The sequence below is a fragment of the Larus michahellis genome, chromosome 7 (assembly GCF_964199755.1).
Source record: "Larus michahellis chromosome 7, bLarMic1.1, whole genome shotgun sequence".
Lineage (NCBI taxonomy): Eukaryota > Metazoa > Chordata > Aves > Charadriiformes > Laridae > Larus > Larus michahellis.
Window position 1 is genome coordinate 41,393,482 of NC_133902.1, and position 18,488 is coordinate 41,411,969.

At 35.7% G+C, this 18,488-nt stretch overlaps 1 protein-coding gene across 1 annotated transcript; it reads left to right on the forward strand.

The window, feature by feature from the left end:
• The first annotated feature begins 3,274 nt into the window (after nt 1-3,274).
• On the forward strand, nt 3,275-15,763 carry GCG (glucagon). Its single transcript, XM_074594848.1, has 7 exons — nt 3,275-3,371; nt 8,276-8,376; nt 8,770-8,931; nt 9,754-9,807; nt 11,404-11,541; nt 13,698-13,841; nt 14,862-15,763. Exons 2-7 carry the CDS (start codon nt 8,279-8,281, stop codon nt 14,884-14,886), a joined length of 621 nt encoding a protein of 206 aa, XP_074450949.1. The 5' UTR covers nt 3,275-3,371; nt 8,276-8,278; the 3' UTR covers nt 14,887-15,763.
• Nucleotides 15,764-18,488: the final 2,725 nt, after the last annotated feature.

Consider the following 18,488-nt stretch of genomic DNA (forward strand, 5'->3'; position numbering starts at 1 on the left):
CTGGTAAGAATTCTGCTTCTTGTTTTACCTCTTCTGGAACTTTCCCAAGGAATTTTTGTCCAGTGAGTGCAGTACCCTGTCTTTAATAGCAGACATTACCTGGTGCTGAGATGATGGTACAGGAAGCTTTGATCAACTCCAAATACAGTGAACCCAAGATATAGATTTTTTAATGACTCCAAGTCAATCATGAAAAAGCATTAAGATGAAACTTTCCTGAAGGCAGGTCACCTTCAGGTTCTGTCTCTTAGTCTGACTCAGTTGAATTACTGTCTCATGTGAACTATAATATAGAGGAGAGAGAGGTTGCCCTTGACTTTTGCCAAAAGGTGCCATCTAACCGTAGTATTTTACAATGTGAGAGGAAAAAAACCTGAGTGCGTATGCATGTTTCATACACTTGTTACAGTTAATCTACTTCTGTTTGGTAACTCTTGTTTGAAATACATATTACTATAGATTCAGTTATGGCAACTGAAGGTTGCACGGCTCTTGGTGGCAGTTCACTCCTTTCCTGTACTTTTTATTGTCTGTGTAGCACTTGAAAAGCAAATAATCAGTCACCTTGTAGATGCTAGATGACCCGCTAGTTGATATAGCCTGCGTAACAATCTGCCCAACCCGGTGCATTGAGCTGCTCTGTCTCATATATTTTTTTCTGAAATCATCCTACTGTAAACAAGGAACTTTATCTGACATAAGAAAATAAACAGAGCTAAACAAAAAGAAAGGAACTGCCTGTTTCCCGGAGAAGATGATATTGTCTTACAGTCTGTATTGCCTGTTTAGAAAGCTATGTATCTTCAGCTCAACGTGGAGTGAGACAATTGTCTGTAGCAATCCATTTCAACAAGTGTGTACGTGTCATCGTGGTGTATGAAAGGTCTAAACGGCCCTTTGATCCCCATCTGCTGTCCTGTCTGGGTACTGCAGGGCTGGGCAGCCTTCTCCTGCAGGAGCCATAAAGCTGACCAGCTCCATGGAGGGACAGTGCCTTCTAATACTTAGTGCTGGACTTTTACTTACATTTAAACCGTGATTTTGCATCCCCGTATAACGCTTATAATGTTTAAATAGAAAGTAGATTAAAACATAATTCTGAGATAGAGACGACAAAGTATCTCAGTGAAATTGACTTCTAATGAAAATAAGTAGATTTGGGGTATAAGGTTGTTTCCAGGCTTATTTTGGCTCCTTTGGCACCATGTCTTAGACGTTACACAATTGTTTGCCTATGAAAGGCTGGTATATGGAGATGGTAATTCGGGTCGTTTCAAACAAAAGAAAAGCCAAGCTTGATAAATATGTATGCAAGTTTGTATATCCTATGCCAATCAATGACTGGGAATCCATGATTTTGAATAGATGTGAAAATACAGTTAGGAGCAGGAAGAAAGAGGACATGGGGAAAAGAGGGGAAAATAAGTATTAATTAAAAAGGAGATCAATAAAAAGGGAAAATGAGGCACTCAGAAATGACTGAAGGTACAAACAGAAGGCAATAATGAAAGGAACAGAAGCTGTGCTCTTAGGTTTTCAGCAGCAGCATTAGTAGTTGCTTGCACTGTAGCTAGAAATGACAAAAATTAATCTCAGTAGATGGATCCAAAAGCAGAGAGAATTATATTATTATACTAACAACAACAAAAAATATTTTAAAATGATTATGTGGATTGTGTAGTGAGACTTAATGTTTCCCTAAACCCATACTGTGGTGCCACAGCAAGGTATTTAGGATAGAGCTCTAGGAAGGACACATTATATTTTGTTTGCCACTCTAACACCAGGGTTATTAAGTCTGTACACTGTCTCAATTGTGTCATATGGGCTATCCCAATCTGGCTGTGGTAAACCAGCAGAAAATTACCTCACTGTGGAAGATTCTTTGCTGGCTTCACGAAGCAGTGTTAGGGGAAATAAGGGTGTTTGCTGTAATATGTGTGCTTTGTGCCACAAATTAGACCATGGGTCACTCCAGACCGGAGCACAGGCTGTCATGAATGTTCAGTGAGATACCCACAGTGATTCCAGACCCTTCCCTCTACTGAGCAGAACTGAAACTGAAGATGGAGTCCTTCATATTTAATGTCTCTTCTGGACTGCCTGGCACCTTACATATGTAATAATCATATTTAATTTTTGGTACACTACTGCATTTTACAAAGGATTATTGTGATGTATGAAAAAGTCTGTAAAAGAAAACTTCCCCAGGAATTTCTTGAAGGGAGGTATCTCGCTTGTTGCTTCATAGACAGGATAAAAGACCCATATTCTTGACTGGCAGGATTTTTCAGCTGCCAGAGCCAGTGACGAGCTTTGTGTCAATCTCTCCTACCTGTGGTCACCAGATGGCTGAACATAGTATTCTTTGGCGATGCTGCCCCACCACAGCTACAAAATTGACCCTATTACTGAATGGTTTAGGACTTTGATAATAGTTGCATAGAACATACACAGTTAAAAAGCTCAAATCTGTTTTGATTTTTGGGGAGTTTTCCCTTGTAGGGAATGGAGACATAAGCAAAAGCCTTATCTTGCATAAATCTGTAGGCTGCAGTGTGAAAATCAGTTTATAATGAATGTTTGGCATACACTTCTCAAGTGAGTATGAATTTTCGTACAGTACAATTTACAAAGTTGGCATTTTACATCTAAGGGTAATCAAATCTTTTTGTTAAATTTGACCTGTGCTAGGCTTTTGTCTTGGTTTGAGGTAAACCAGGACATAGTGTGGCATAGTGGGTAGCCATCACTGCAGTACTTCACATCTCTTCATTTTCATTATATTTGCACAAGATTACTTGAAGTATAATTCAAGGGCTTTGGGGAGTTGTGTTGGTTATTGTTAACAATGTATTAAATTTGTAAGCCTTAGTTTAAAACTGATAAGTGAAGTTGATGCTTTGATTTCAACAGGACTAGGATTTTGCTCAATACTAAATGTTAAATGTGGCAAGTCAGAATCTGGAGAAATTGCTGCCTTGATCCCAGGCACCTTTAGCCCACTGTTTGTCATCCTAATGCCCTTCTGTTTGATATTTACTTCTTTGGACATTGCTACCTCACTCCTTTTGCAAATCCATGTTAGCATTGATGTCATAAAGTAAGCAGAATGAATGTGTGAAATTGCTTGTAAAATTATCAAATGAAATGAATAGCAAATATGATGACTTTTTTTTTTTAAGTTGAACAAGGAAACTGTCAGCAATGATGCACTCTCGTAATGCTTACTAGAGCTGAACAGTATATATATAAGTCTGCAAAAGAGGCAGCTAGGCAGATCTCAGGATCCTCAAGGCTTGCCATAGTTCCAGAAGAGAGAGTAGCAGCTCTTTCTGCAACTGCTACGTATCACTTCAAAGTATAAAAAGGTAAGATTTATATGAACTACCAGTACAATTTGTTTGAGAAAGCTGAGTGCGTGATCTGAATTGTGTTGCCCAAAGTTTGCAATAGAGGTGCAGGATCTTTCAGCAAATTGGTGTTTTCTTCTGTGGTTATACTCATTAATGTTTGGAGTTAATGAAATCATCATTTAAATCTTTTAATGTATTGAATTAGAGAGATGATCCGAAAAAGGGAAATCAACTGTTTGGGTTGCAGAAACAAGTGAAAGAAGGAAGATTAACCATGAGACCATGAAAGACATGCCTTGTAGTAAGAACTTAAATATGAGATAGATAATTATTGATGTTTATATTTTTATCTCCTTTAGTATCTTCTCTAGAGATATTTAATGAACATGAGTTTAAAAATATTCATTCCTTATAGATACTGCCTAAATATGAATCAACGGGGATTAAATTCACAGAATGCAAACAAATTAAGTGGGTTTATACAGATACTGATTTAAAACTGTCCAAGACAGATTGTCACTCCATTGCCCTACAGATTGCCACTCTCTACATTTAGATTAGTTTGTCTTAAGTAACTATTATTTTCATATCACTGTAAGATCTGAAAATGAAATTTTATAGCACAAAGGTAAAAATTTAAGTCTTTCAATAATAATTGTGATTATTGTATAAAATTTAATTTACTCTTCCATCCTACTAAGGATTTCCTTTGACTAGAACTGTTATGTTTTACAGAACTTTCCACAAGGCATTATAGCGTGGTAGGTAAAGTACATCTACCTGAAAAAGTAATCTATTTATAATTAGAAATAATTGCTATTTGCAAACAGTTTTATGTCAGTAGAAATCTATTTTATTCATTCACACGTTTTCATCTGAAAGTATTCCCTTTTTTACTACTGTAACCCCGTAATTTGTATTTTTAAACTGAAAATAGATACAAATCTGACTTTTGAAAGATTCTTTTCTGAAAACTCAATGAAATTAAGCTCGTTAAAATTGTACTTAGGGTACAAAAGACATCTGCAGTAAAATATATTGGAAAAACTAGCAAAATCAGGTCGATCGAGGAAATAATATTCAAATAGGTTTCTGACCAAGATTTGAGAGACATATTTGTTACATACTTTCTGGTGATTCAAACTGAGATGTGTCAAGTTTTTCATCTCCAATCAGAAAGAAATTAAAATATTTCCATTAGTCTAATATGCATAGGAACAAAAATGTTCTGTGTAAGATTAGCCTTACTTTTCCTGCACCTTGACAAGAAGATTGCATGGGTTTTAGCAGTATCTGCTGGTGACCTAAATAACTTAAAGCAATAAAACCTTTCTTCTGATTGGGAAATGAATTTATTAGCAGGAATAAACTAAATATATTATTTTGCCAATCATCTCTTTTTCTCTACAAATCATGTTTATATTCCCAAGAATAAAACACCAATTTCTTCTTTGAAAACTGCAGCTTCTTTAATTTGTGAAAAACTGCTCTTGCTAGTTTGGGTTACCAATAGCAAGTACTAAACATTGAAGAAACAAAACTGATTCTGAATTTTTTAAAGAACTTATCTGAAAGAAGCCTAATAACTTTTGAAAATATTTATTTTATTAATAAGGATTCTCTTACTTGAAAATTGTATTAATTTTACAAATCTGCATTTATACATCTTTCTTTTTTGTAATCTCCCCAGATTTTGATTCTGAAAAAATTAGAAAGAAGCTAAACATGCATTTAACTTTAAACATATTCTTAAGGCATAAAGCAGGGACTCTTCACATCTGAAAGCTCTACAGGACTGAGGCATAAAAGTTAGATCCAAGATATATTGAAATCACTGAAAACCTGTTTAGTGACTGCAAGGGGCTTTGAATTTGTTGTGTTTTTTAACAAGTTTTATATAAAATAATAGCTTTTGGTGTTTGATATTACTGTTAGGAGGCTGGATTAGTGACTAGACTATTTCTTTCATTCCACCTCAGTGACTTAGTTTGATGTCTAATCTGTATCATGGTTTAACAAAGGTACAGGCAGCTGTAAAATATTTTTCTTTTTTATTTTTTTCAGGTTAAGTAAAAGAATACCAAATTGCTAGCATACCATTAAGCAGGGCAAATTTACTTACATATTGTGCAATATCCAGACTTTATTTGGTGTCTAAGTTAATTTGTTTACAGCTATATCAGCTAGCACTGGGGTCACTACATTACAATCAACCCATTTTTGTGACCACAGCAGAGTTGTCTCCCAAAGAATAGGCAGAGCTTTTGTTCCATTGTTGGAAGCCTATGAAATGTGAAATTATGCATTCTTTTGGATAAACATTGGGTGTCAGTGTTGCACCACCAAATTACAGCTTCAAATGAAACACTGAGTTCAGTGCTATAGTCAGGGTTATAATAGGACTGACTACATGGCCACTATGGTATTTGTTGCTACTATAGCAGGATATGTGCAAGTTTAGGAATCCAATCTCAGGACATTACAGAAGGCAGAAAAGATTGTCCACACACACTGATGAAAAAACAAGCATCACTGGCAGTGGCTTCTGGTGGAGAGAGGGAAATCAATTCCACTGCTTAATAGTAAAATCCACCAGAAAATCTTCTATTCCACAATTTATTTTCCTGGTTTTGATTAAGATTTGATTAAGATTTTGATTGACTTAAATATTTTGATACTGACACTGAGGTATTCTAGTAAAGTATTTATATTATTCATTAAGATTCTCTTAAGAAATAGGCCTCACAAAGTACCAGAAGCAATATATTCTTCCTAACCATAGGTAAAATGCCTGCCAACAGTTAAGCTTTGTATTGCCAGCTATAAGTTTTTTTATAATAGATGGAAGAAATATATTTCATAAAAAAATCTGCTGGGCAGAGTACAAGTCTTACAGCAGTAAGGTTTTGATGCAGGAGTTTACTTTTTCAGAAATGTTCATATAGCCCCCCATTTGCACTGCTCAGTGCAGTACCAACTCTAAATCTCAAAACAGAATAATCTGCACCTTCTCTACGCATCATTCCTTCAGAACTTTCCTGTAAAATTATGAATTTAAGTTATGAATAAAGTTCTGAAGTTAAGTTAACCTGGCTTCTCAAGGCTGTCTTATTTTATAAATCACTGAATTTCAATAAATAACTCCTCCAGTGGAGCTGGAGTTCAGTGCAGATTACATTTAGTGGGGAGGTTGTTTTTTGGCTGGGTCTTACTTTGCCGCCTACCATTTTACTTCAATGCGCTCATCTTTCCTATCTCCCTTTGTTTTTCAGAGTGTAACATAAACTTCCATAGGAAAGTGTCACGGATGGCAGAAGGGCTCTTTCAAATACACAAGTATCAGTCCAAGTACATGTTGAAATTATTTCCAGTGACATTTTGCTGATGTGAACTCATTGCAACTTCTGTTGCTTTACAGCAGATTAATATTGTGATCCATACTGATTTTTAAAGTTGGAATGAATGAGCATTTACTATTCATCATTCAATGAATGAGCATTTAGCCACTGAATGAATGGCATATCATTCTTTGTCAAGGTCAGAAGTATCTAACCAAATTTTAAATTAATTTCCTTTTCTTCTCCAAAATAATTAAAAACAAACAATATATACTAGTTGATTTTGTAAGTAGATTTCCTCTCATTTCCTGTTTCTGCAGAGCACGTTTGAGTCTATCAGCCATTAGCTGCTCAAAGTCCCTTTTGCACAGGGTTTTGTGAGCTTAAAATGAATAGCATTTCTTTGTTCAACAGAGTTTGCCCTATAGGGGATTGTGTGTCAACAGACTAATAATACTACATTAAATAATAACAATAGTAGCACATATAATTAGGGAATTAGAGAATTCCTTATTCCCATGGTGACTATTCACTAGAAGTTATAACTCTACTGCTTGCATGAGCAAACCAGTCACTAATGCAAGTAAGAGAATCACAGCTTGGCATTTGTACGGATTTTAATACTCTAGTTTACACTGAATAATCTCACATTAAAGTCAATGAGACTTCAATGAGACTGGTCGAGTTATTACAGTGTGCATGAGGAAGATATATATAATAATGTACCCATTTCTGTTACATGGTTGAAGCCAACAGATGACCTCTAACAATAAGAATTACATGTGTGAGACACTATTTTCTGCTTTGGTTTATTACCATTAATATGAGGTATATACTCCATATCTTGTATATCCCATATAGCCCCATAATGGAAGCTCTTAAGCAGAAAGAAAGTATTATGTCAATAGTGCAACAAGCAAAACTTGACATATGACATCATGAACTGAACACAAGCCAGCATGTGGTTTGGTGGTTGTTTTTTTCTGAGGAGTCACACCTATTAATATCTCATTATTTAAGTCCAGAGGTCTACTGCTGCAATATCTGTTATTTCAAAAAAAAAAAAAAAAAAAAAACCAAACTTAAAAGGAGGATGGAGGGCCAGAAGGAAAGAATGGGGAGCTGCTAATGTCACAGTATTCTTGACAGAGATTTTCTTTGTTTTTTCTCTAGTGAATGAGCTGGAAAAAAAATAAAAGTCATGCCAATACCCAAGTTTTGCAATAAAACAATATTACAGAAACAGATCTAATGCTTTACATCAGCAGAACACAGAGCAAAGGAGATAACAGACCTTTATCTTCTTATTACAGAAGAATGTGAGGATGCAGTTGCTCTCAGCTCACCTTGCATTCTAGAATAGAGACTAGAGCCTAAAGACTAGAACAGAGACTACGCCTTTTGAATGCCTACCCAAGGCAATACAGTCTCCCTCTCCTGCACACGGACCTCGTCCTCACAAGGTCTCAATATCTTCAAGTTTAGATCAGTGTTAAGGATGTCTCTGTTTGAGGTAATTGATTCAGACGTATGTAAAGATGATTACATTTTTCTTTGTTGCCTTATTTCTGTTTTTTACAGGCAATGAAAATGAAAAGTGTTTATTTTGTTGCTGGGCTCCTTTTAATGATAGTTCAAGGCAGCTGGCAAAATCCTCTTCAGGAGACAGAGGAGAAATCAAGGTAAATTCTTTAGATCAAACTTCTAGAAACACTTGGCCTGAACTTTTTTTTTCTTATAGTTTGAAGCAAAATGCATTATGACTTAAAGATAGTTTTTTATATACTATTACACAGTACTTACTTAATCTACCATTGGAATTGGCAAAAGTTTTTAATACTGCAAAGTACAGCAGAGAAGTTTTTGGGATTACAAATAGCTGCCTTAGCTATCCAAGAAGACCTTGTAATTGTGCAGTATCCAATCTGTTGATTCATTTTACTAGGCAGCTAGTGATCAATACGCCACTTGCTTTTACTTTGTGAGTGTATAAAATAGTATTTTTAAAAGAAAAGACAATGCACCTGTAGAATGTACTTAACCCCTGCCAATTAATGAGTTTAAACTTTTCACAGATCATTCAAAGCTTCCCAGTCTGAACCATTAGATGAATCTAGACAGCTGAATGAAGTGAAACGTCACTCACAAGGCACATTCACCAGTGATTACAGCAAGTACTTGGACACTAGACGAGCTCAGGACTTTGTGCAATGGTTAATGAGCACTAAAAGAAATGGGTAAGCTTTTTGCTCACATTGCTATAGATCTTCATATACAGAAACAGACAAAAATCTAGCTGAATTCAGTTTCTTGATTTCAGCTTCCCATCACAGACCATATATAATTCTCGAATAGGTAAATTACTTACGGAAAATTTATATACAATGTGAATATGTTATTAGAAATGGGGAATACATGCAAAATCAGCCAACAGGATTTGAATAAATTAAGTGTAGTATTATTCTATCGAGTATGTTACCTGATATGCCATCTAAAAGGACTGTCTCAGCCTCTTTCGTACAGATTGTTTCGGTGAATGAATTAAGTTCAATAGGAATAAGATATGTAAATATAATTTAAAGGTCTGGACCATCAGTTTCTGGACCTGAAGTTTCATTTGTGAAAAGGGTGCCAATCTTTAAGTTCTCCTGACCACTGGATACTTTACCAGTATCACAAGTATATTGTTAAGGCATGAGTTGGCATGTTTTCTGAAACTATACTTTGATTAAACACAAGCTACCAAGCTGACAGCAAGAATAATGTAAAAGCATGTAAGTCTATGCCCTGAGTTCTAGTGAAGATCTGACCACAGAATCCAAAAATCTATGATATTAATGCTTTTAAATCCCTGTGGAAGTTTTTAAAGTGTGAAGTAACAATTTCTAGATACTGTATTAATTTAAAACCATAAGCCTGAAATTATTTATAATATTCATCTATCAGTCATGGTTGTTTATCATAATATTTAAATAATAACCAATAAAATCTTATCAGCTTATGCATGCTCTGCAATGTACTGGTAATAACGATCTAATGATTGTGGAATTCCACTACAGCCAACAAGGACAGGAGGACAAAGAAAATGACAAATTCCCGGACCAGCTCTCAAGGTATTCTAGTTGCCACAACTTGTCACTCAAAAACAGCTCAAGTTCCTTTTCTGTTAAACAAGAAAGAAAGAAAACAACTAGTATTCTTTACAATGTTACCATAATCCAAGAAATAATACCTATCAAAAGAAATTATCTTGCACCTGCTTTTTACAAGGAAAGAGGAAACGTCTCTATGTTACTTATTCGTGCACCTGTGTTCTGTAGCTATGTGCAATGGCTTCAAGGAATGCAACAGGATGAGAATAGATTTCAGAAAGGATATTTCCAGTAATAAAGGAGACTAGAGAATAAGATAAAAAGAAAAACTTGGTATAGAAAAAGGCTAAAGCAAGAAAACCAGCGAGAAGACTAATGAAAGGGAAATGGCCAGGCACCAATTTGCAGAGAGCTGATAAAACACGATACAATCCTCAGCCCTAGCACTCAGTCCCACGTTACATAAACTGCTCATTACAGGAAAGGAGAACACAAGACCTGCTGGAGGCCAGAATTTTGTTTCTTAACAATGTTTTTGGAGGATGTTGGGCAAGTTGGAAATTTGAAACAAATAAAACAAAAACCCAGTAAGTGTTACTGCAAAACAGATTGAAATACCTATATTCCTTTTGTCAGAAATTCCAAAGAGGATAGCCCGGATCACAAAGATCCTTGCAAGCAAAACACGTCAATATGACTAAAAAATCTGTAATAATGTATCAGCTTAATTGAAACAGCATATCTCAACAAAATTAATGTTTCATTAAAAATGTTCCAAACAACTCTAGTTAGCATGCTGATGAAAAGTGCAGATGGTACTAAATTAGAAGGAATGGTGAAATCCCAAGAAGATAAAAAGTAATAGAAAGAGCTAGAGGCCCTGAAAATTGGGCAGAAATTAGCAAATTCTGAAATAGAAATGCTAGGGAACTTATTAGTGGAAAATATTCCATAATATGTCTACTTGTCAGTGCAGCTTGCCTTCCTAAGGGCCATTGTGACATAATTTTGTGGTGTATCAGAGAAAGAAGCACAATGAGGTGTAGGAAGAAAGGAGGCAATTGTTTTTTTCTATTAAGCTGGAGGTGATCAGGCTTGAAATTTTTCCAAGATTATCACTTGGTCAGAATGATGTTTAAAAGGGTGTTCACAAAACAATTCAAAATGTAAATTCAAAAGGAATTAAGTCTGAATAGTTTGGCTAAGAAATAATGAAGATGAAGGTAGAAGGAGTGGCTTAATGAAAATTTGTAGGTTAACACAAGAGGTAACAAAAAGCCTGTCTGTAGAATACAATATAGTTTGTTGTTCATAGCTAATTAATCTAGCAAAGACCATTCCAATGCAGCTATATTGGCTTTCAGCACCTGATTTGATTTGTTCAAAACTAGTTCAGGCATCTCTGCACAAAACTGTATTGCGTACTACAGACAATGCCTTCAGAACTGAAAAATATCAAGAAAAAAAATATATCAAGTGGAATTTGAGATGCGAAAAAAAACCCTCTCCCTAAAACAAAAAATTATAGTCTGGTGGGTGGGAAATATAAATCAATAAAGGTTAAAAAAAAAAAAGTCCTTATGCAGTCTGCTCCTAGAAGTATTGCTCTTCTTCTAGCAATGCGATCTCCAAGCGTCATGCTGAATTCGAGAGACACGCTGAAGGCACCTACACCAGTGATATCACCTCTTATTTGGAAGGTCAAGCTGCCAAAGAGTTCATTGCTTGGTTAGTGAATGGACGAGGAAGAAGAGAGTAAGAATCCATCCATTCTTACTATTAGATTTTTGCCTTGCTTTTGGAGTTAGAAATCAAGTCTGATGAAACCTTGATGTGTTTTTGATCATTCTTGCTGTACTTCATGTTTTTCTTTTGTAATAGAAAATATTCTGTGGGTGTTAGACTACCACTTTAAATTATTAAGTTCAAATACAGATTAAAACAAACCTGTTCAGTATGTTGTTACACCCTAAAAGGTCAAGTTATAGCTAAGGTCAACATATCTAAAACTAAACCAGACCTTCCTCTACCTACCACCTTTGCCCCTTCACATAACATTGCTTACAGTCTCCTTAACTATCATTGAGATGATTCAAGTCAGTGTCATCTTAAATTACTTTATCTTTTTTTCCCTTCACTGTCAATCTTTTCCTCTGCAATCTTTACAAGGTTAGGTTTTTACCAATGTCATTGGCTGTACTCCATACGCTGGTGATCATTCTCAGCAGTAACTGATGACTTCTTTTCCTCTTCCTATGCCCCACAAAGTCTCCTCAAGTTGCTGCTGTAAAAATAACTATAATTTCCTACAACTATGACTTATTTTCCTTTTTAAGACACCTCTACTTCTTTTGCAATGGTTCACAGTGTCCTGGACACAGTGCTCCACAATTCCGACCTACCTATGTCTCTGATTTCTTTCATTAATATCTTGTTCTCCACATACTTATTGCAGATTTCTCAAGCCTATTCACTTCATCTACTCACTCATGACATCTCTTTTCAGTATAGTCTTACACTTAGAATGGCCTTACCTTCAATCTCCTGCAGGCACCTTCTGTCTCATCATATTTCTAACTCTGCACGGGTAGGAGCTACCCCATGCACATGCCACTCCCCCCCTTTTAACCATTCTGTATTTATTTGTGCCTTTTGACTGTAAGCTCTTCGGGGCAGGGATCTCAGTTTCTCCTTTAATTATATATTCTAACAGATGTAAAGTACTATGTAAGTCTCTCGCACTATATAAAAATAATAAATAACAATAACAATAAAATATAATATGTAAGACAAGACTGTGTGTTGTAGTCAAGGAAGACTAAATAGATAAATTTTGTAAATAATGATTTCCTGAAAAACCAGAATTAAATAAATGAGGTCAGCTATATAGAGAAGGGAAAGGCTAGTGCCACTTCATAGCGATGTTCAGACTTGCAGTTGTTTTTCTGACATGTTTTTTATTTTCATGAACAGAAATAGGGTATTTCAGTATTTGTAAGAGAGAGAGATTACAACCTAGCTGTGATGAACTGAGATTAGAAACCTAGATGGACAATTAAACATAGACCAACCTTCTGCTTCCCAATAGTTAGTATTATTTGCGGTTAAACTTGTATATAGCCTTCCCTGAAATTATTGCATGAAAAGAACCAGTCTACCTGTCATTGGTCCCAGAGCACAGTGTGCTTCAGCATCAGCACACCTTAATGGAACCCATTAAAATCTTCCGATATTTGATGAGATGAAATGAGAAATTAAAGTTTTCTAAATCAGGCCCTGAGCATAATGGTTTTCCAGCAGTCGAAAAAGGACAGAGCAAGAATCAGGATCTGATTCCAAATATATATTGTACAGCAAACAAGCACATAGATTCTATACAGGTGTTGTAATCGAGTTATTTTAACCCCCCCAAAAAGTTGCTGTTCTTAATATCTAAATACTTATGCAATATAATTGTAAGTATATAACTAGGACTTAAGTCCAATTAAAATGGAAAAAAATGTATGAAAATTTGACCATAATGTTTTAGTAATGATATTTCTTAAATAACGATTCTTAGTAAATCTACTGTTTGTTTTACTGATGCCTGGTCTACTTGGCATAGACACTGCAGACCAGATATGGTTTTGCATCTATGGCTTTTCCAAAAAATGCTAGAGAGGAATTTAGACTCACCTTAAAGAACAGTCCTCATCTGGTAACGGGAGACTTACATGCTTTATTCTGTTGTTAAAATAATGCCTCAAAAGATGTTCTGATGTGTGGTGCTGTACTGAGCCATAACATCAGGCTCAACCCCTTAACTCCTTAAAATCACAGGAAATGTCCGGTGTATTAGAATCCTATAATGAGGCCCTTTTAAATGGTTTATTTTGATCTGCAAATTGTTTGATAATTTCTTCCCTTTGAAGTTTCCCAGAAAAAGCTCTTGTGGCTGAAGAAATGGGCCGAAGACATGCAGATGGCACTTTCACAAGTGATATCAACAAAGTCCTTGATGACATGGCTGCCAAAGAGTTCCTAAAATGGCTGATTAACACCAAAGTTACCCAAAGGTGCCTGAATTTGGATTGTCTTATTCTTAATATACTTGGGGTTTAAATGTATTTGTCACACATAGGCAAAACACTGCTAATTTTTCTCTTAACTATTGACATATCTGTAACTGTATTAGAAACTTTACTACAGACAGTGGTGAACAAGAAGCAGACACTAAACAGAACTCATTCCAAATATCATTTGTGTTTTGCATCAGCTATGAACCCATTTAATAGTTTCCTATTTGACTTGAGGGGTGTTTCACCACTGAATGTAACAAGAAGTAAGGTCATATTGAATTACTGAAAAATAAAACTCTCCTTTGCATGGGCATTATAAAATCAGAAATATTTGTTGGTAAAATTACACCAAATTGATAAATCTTTAAAGATCATGATATAAAACACTGCCTTAAACTGTGGCTTGTCATTAAGGGAATAGGGTACTGTAATCTGAGTTCCTGATGGCTAACTATTTAAGAACCCCGCTTTAGTTTGCCTTTATATAGGCAAATGCTGTTGGAAAAGCAACATTTTCTATCTGAGCTCTGTGAACAGGTTAATATTTAAGAATTACTTGTTAACATTAACATCAACAAAATGCCAACACAAGGCACATGTGAGTGGCCAGATTTTTTAAAATGTTGGATATGCACTCTGTAAAAATTAATTACGTTTAGTCTTTTGACTATTGAAGCACCCAAAACGACTAGTTGATCTTGGAAATCTGAAACAACCAATAATGTCTCAAAAAATTCAGAAGCTACAGTTAAAATACAGTTTTTATTAACATTTTAATATTTTGTGTTTGCAGCTCAGCGTTGAAACAAACAATTTAGGAAAAGAATATATCAGAAACTATTCAAGAGTTTTTCCTTTAGGAATACTTGTTTTCAATTTGTTATTAGAGAGAGGCATTGAGGGGTCTGTGGAACTAACATCTGCTAACTCTTTAACAGAAAAAATATGTTCCACACATATTTCATAAATCTTGGGAGATTTATAATATGTCCTAATTTCTGCTGCTTTTTTTTCCAGGGACCTTTTGGAAGAATACCAGTAAAAATGCAGAATAAAAATGGGATAGATGAAGATCTTCATTGCATCAACTGCCAGTTATTAAGAGATTCTGAAATCTGTATTCTGTCATTTACATTGGGTGTAACAAAGCTATGTCACCGTGCATGCCAGGAAATAATTGTACTATAGTTTAGTGTTGCCAAAGGTTTATATATGGAAAACTTATTGTCTAAGGGATGGTTACCTTAACAGCTTTAAGACTATGACAGTTCCATATCTTCATATTTTCCATTTATTAAGACTGGAGTAACTCCATTTATATTTAATGATAAAATTATTTTTCTAAAAAGTTGACTGCTACACACAAAGGATTCAATCACTAATTATATGTATTATTTGTAAGGGGCTGGCAGTTACAAATGCCTGAGAAGTGAATATCCCTCTTAAAACCTTTGTTATAAAAAGGCTAAGCTTTAAGGATATTAAATGGTAGCCTTAAATAAATTTTTTCAAGCTTCTTTTCTGTTGACTTTTCATGTGTATAACCCTTGTGCCTCTTTGCACGCCATTTCATTTTATTCTAATATTTTAGTGTCACTGAGATTGTGGAAGTGGTTTGTTTGGAATGAACACAAACTCAACATTTAGTTTTGTCCCATTTTCTCCATAATGATTCTTGGAAAAGAGATGTGTGAACTTTGAATTATCTTTAGTTGAAATCACGTAAGATGAAGCTAGAGGGGAAACAAGACTGAACAGACAAGTATTCTTCATTAGCATGAATTCTTGTTTCTCAGCAAAAGCAGGAGGACAGCTTTGCAAAATACTAAGTGCAGCATACTCCACTAGTAGTGGAAACTGCCACATAATTTTATAAGATTGCCAAGTAAAGCCAACTTAAACGGCCCTGGGGTCACTCTAATCTGTGTTGTATTCTTTTCTTCCTTCTTCCTCTGAGAACTGCTTTGTCCATCATCTCCTGCATTTAGCAACGTGGTACTATAACTTACAAGCACAACTGCCATTTCAGGAAGTTGTGCCTTCTGCATTATGGTGACAGAAAATTTTGCTTGCAGATGGCAGTGTTTCTAGCAATCCAAACTATTATACTCTCAGCTGACCAAGGCATGTTTTTCTAGGTATGGTATTAGCTGCAGCTCTCAAATAGCTTCAGGTGCTGTTATGTACCTCTTTCTTCTGATGACTCCCCAAACCCCCATTCCTCCCCTTGCTATAATAGCAATAAGCCAGGTATCTGTATTAAAAGGGCATGCAGTTAAAGAGAAAGCCAAGAGGCTTAACAAATATCTAGCAGAAGTCAATATGAAGCAGGAGCATTGTTGAATTGGAATTAGAATCTATAACTTTTGCTAGGAATAATTAGTATTGTTTTGTGTCTCATTTGTTTTTTAAAGGCATCTGAAACTTTCACTGCCAGTCTAGAATTTCTGGAAAAATAAGATTAGATTGTCCTCCCAAAGTGCTACAGGAACCAATATCTGTAATTTCATATCAGGAGGACTGACCATACCCAACTTGGCATCCAGAAAAGCTTACTGACAGCAACAGAGAGCTTTTCTAACATAAAACTTTAAACAATTAAACTCAATAGAATCTTGCACTAAAAAAATCCATCGTAGCATCCAAAATACCACTGGAGATTTAAAAAAAGGGGAGGAAAAGGCATGTATACATATTTGTTGTTTATTTAATCCCATTTGTACACAGTGGTTTGGTTCCAAGAGTTTCTGGAACTGATAAAGATTCAATTACACACAGTTGGATCCATAGGGTCCAGGCTGAAACTGTACAAATAGTTAACTCTTCTATTTCCATAGACCGAGCAACTGTCTTTAAAATGTTTTATTCCACTATGCACACTACTTAGTGCTCTGACGGACAGGATTCCTAAGTTACAAATCCATTTTCCTGCGGTGTCTGTCAGCAGCGTATTTGAGCACCTCCTGATGATGGCTTTGTCAGCTATGAAAATACTGTTTTCCCACATTTTTACAAATTATATGCTTTTAGGAACAGAGGGGTATAAATTATTTTCTCAAAGTTATGCAGCTTGTCTGGAACACAGAAAAAATATTTAATCTCCAATTTTTTGAGTCCCAATCTAGAGCATGACTCAAAAGACACCCTTTCTTGAGAAGTCAGGTGAAGTTGAGCATGTTCCAGAAGTTCCAAACATGTGTTTTAGCTCAACAGGGCTAGGACTTACATATCCTGAAATCACAGAGCAAGTCTATATGGGATCAAAAATGAGGTATGTGCTGGGTATTTTTTATACAAGCTAGACGAAATTCAGTGAATGGTACAAACACAGGGAGAAATAAGCAGCAGTCACTTCTCTAAAAGTGTCTTTACTGGACAATAGCTACCCATGTCTGCAGGCTGAGAGATGGCAAAACAGCTACCACATTCAAGCCTAGAGAGAATTGCTATTTATGTTTTAATCTTAATTTTGTACTCTAGAAAGGGAGAGAGATAATTCTAGGCCTTACATGCTGTGAGCGGTACATTGTTAGAGAAATTTAGGAACAGAGTGGCCTGAAGATTCCTTTTAAATAATAGATGGTTTTCAAAGTCTTCAGGCAATGGAGCAACAGCTATCAGTTATTATGTTGACTGCATTGCCTGCTTGCATAAGGGGGCTTCAATTTGCTCTCAGCAATTAAAGGAAGGGAAGTGGAACTGCTTAAGGGAACCATGCTCAGGAGCATGTTTCAGCATTACCTACAGGGCTACGCCCTCATTCACTCTCACAAACATTAATTGTCCGTTGAGTCAAGGACCCAAACTGTGTTCAGCTTATTAAAATCACGTGCCCTGGTGTGTGTGAGGGGCCTTGAGCGGCATGCTATAGAAGATGGCACTGTTGTGATGCCCCTCTGCACCTGATGTGAGTTTTAAGTTTACAAAAAAGTTAGCGTATGGGTCCCATTTTATTTGAAATATATTGTAAATGTATCATAGATGCAGTTTATGGTGCATAAACAATTATTTTATTGTTTTCATTCACTCCATGCTGACTTCTTCACCCTACTAGAAAACTGAACCTTATACCTTCAAGTTGTATGAAAACAGTACCACTGGCCCAGATGTTTTGACTGTATTGTGTATGTGCACCTTCTACAATTCCATATTCCATGAACTCACGTGTGTATCTAGAGTCCTCTGTGTATCTGTACGTGTGCTGCCTAGAACTTCCAGGTGGCCTTATATTAAAAAGTGCTCCCGTTATTATTGCCTTCATTAACTGTAGTTTATATGCTGGGTGTGCAGGATCCTTCCTCTTCCCCCCTGTTTACTAAGTATCTGGAAAAGAAAGCATATTTAAGCAAAACAAGACAACTAATTGGAATTAATACAACAAAAATGAAGAGAAACCTGAGATACTCTAACCGTTCAACTGTGCTCTGAGGACGTGTGGAAAGAATCTTACATTGCCAGGAAATTAATTTCATTTTATAAAGAAAAATATATAAACTTGAAAGAACCGAATGACAGCTGCTACTGGCCACATTGAAATGGTTGTCCCGATGACATAACCACAGAAAACAGGTGGGTTTTTTTCTCATTTGCCTTCCTGATTTACTGTTAAGATTCTCTTCACAATCCTCTCAAACAGAACCAGTG

Excerpts from the sequence above, each read along its gene's own strand:
- GCG (XM_074594848.1), top strand. The coding sequence starts at position 8,279 with ATGAAAATGAAAAGTGTTTATTTTGTTGCTGGGCTCCTTTTAATGATA. Across the intron at positions 11,542-13,697 it reads AATGGACGAGGAAGAAGAGA|TTTCCCAGAAAAAGCTCTTG; the intron begins GTAAGAATCCAT and ends TTCCCTTTGAAG. Across the intron at positions 13,842-14,861 it reads AACACCAAAGTTACCCAAAG|GGACCTTTTGGAAGAATACC; the intron begins GTGCCTGAATTT and ends TTTTTTTTCCAG.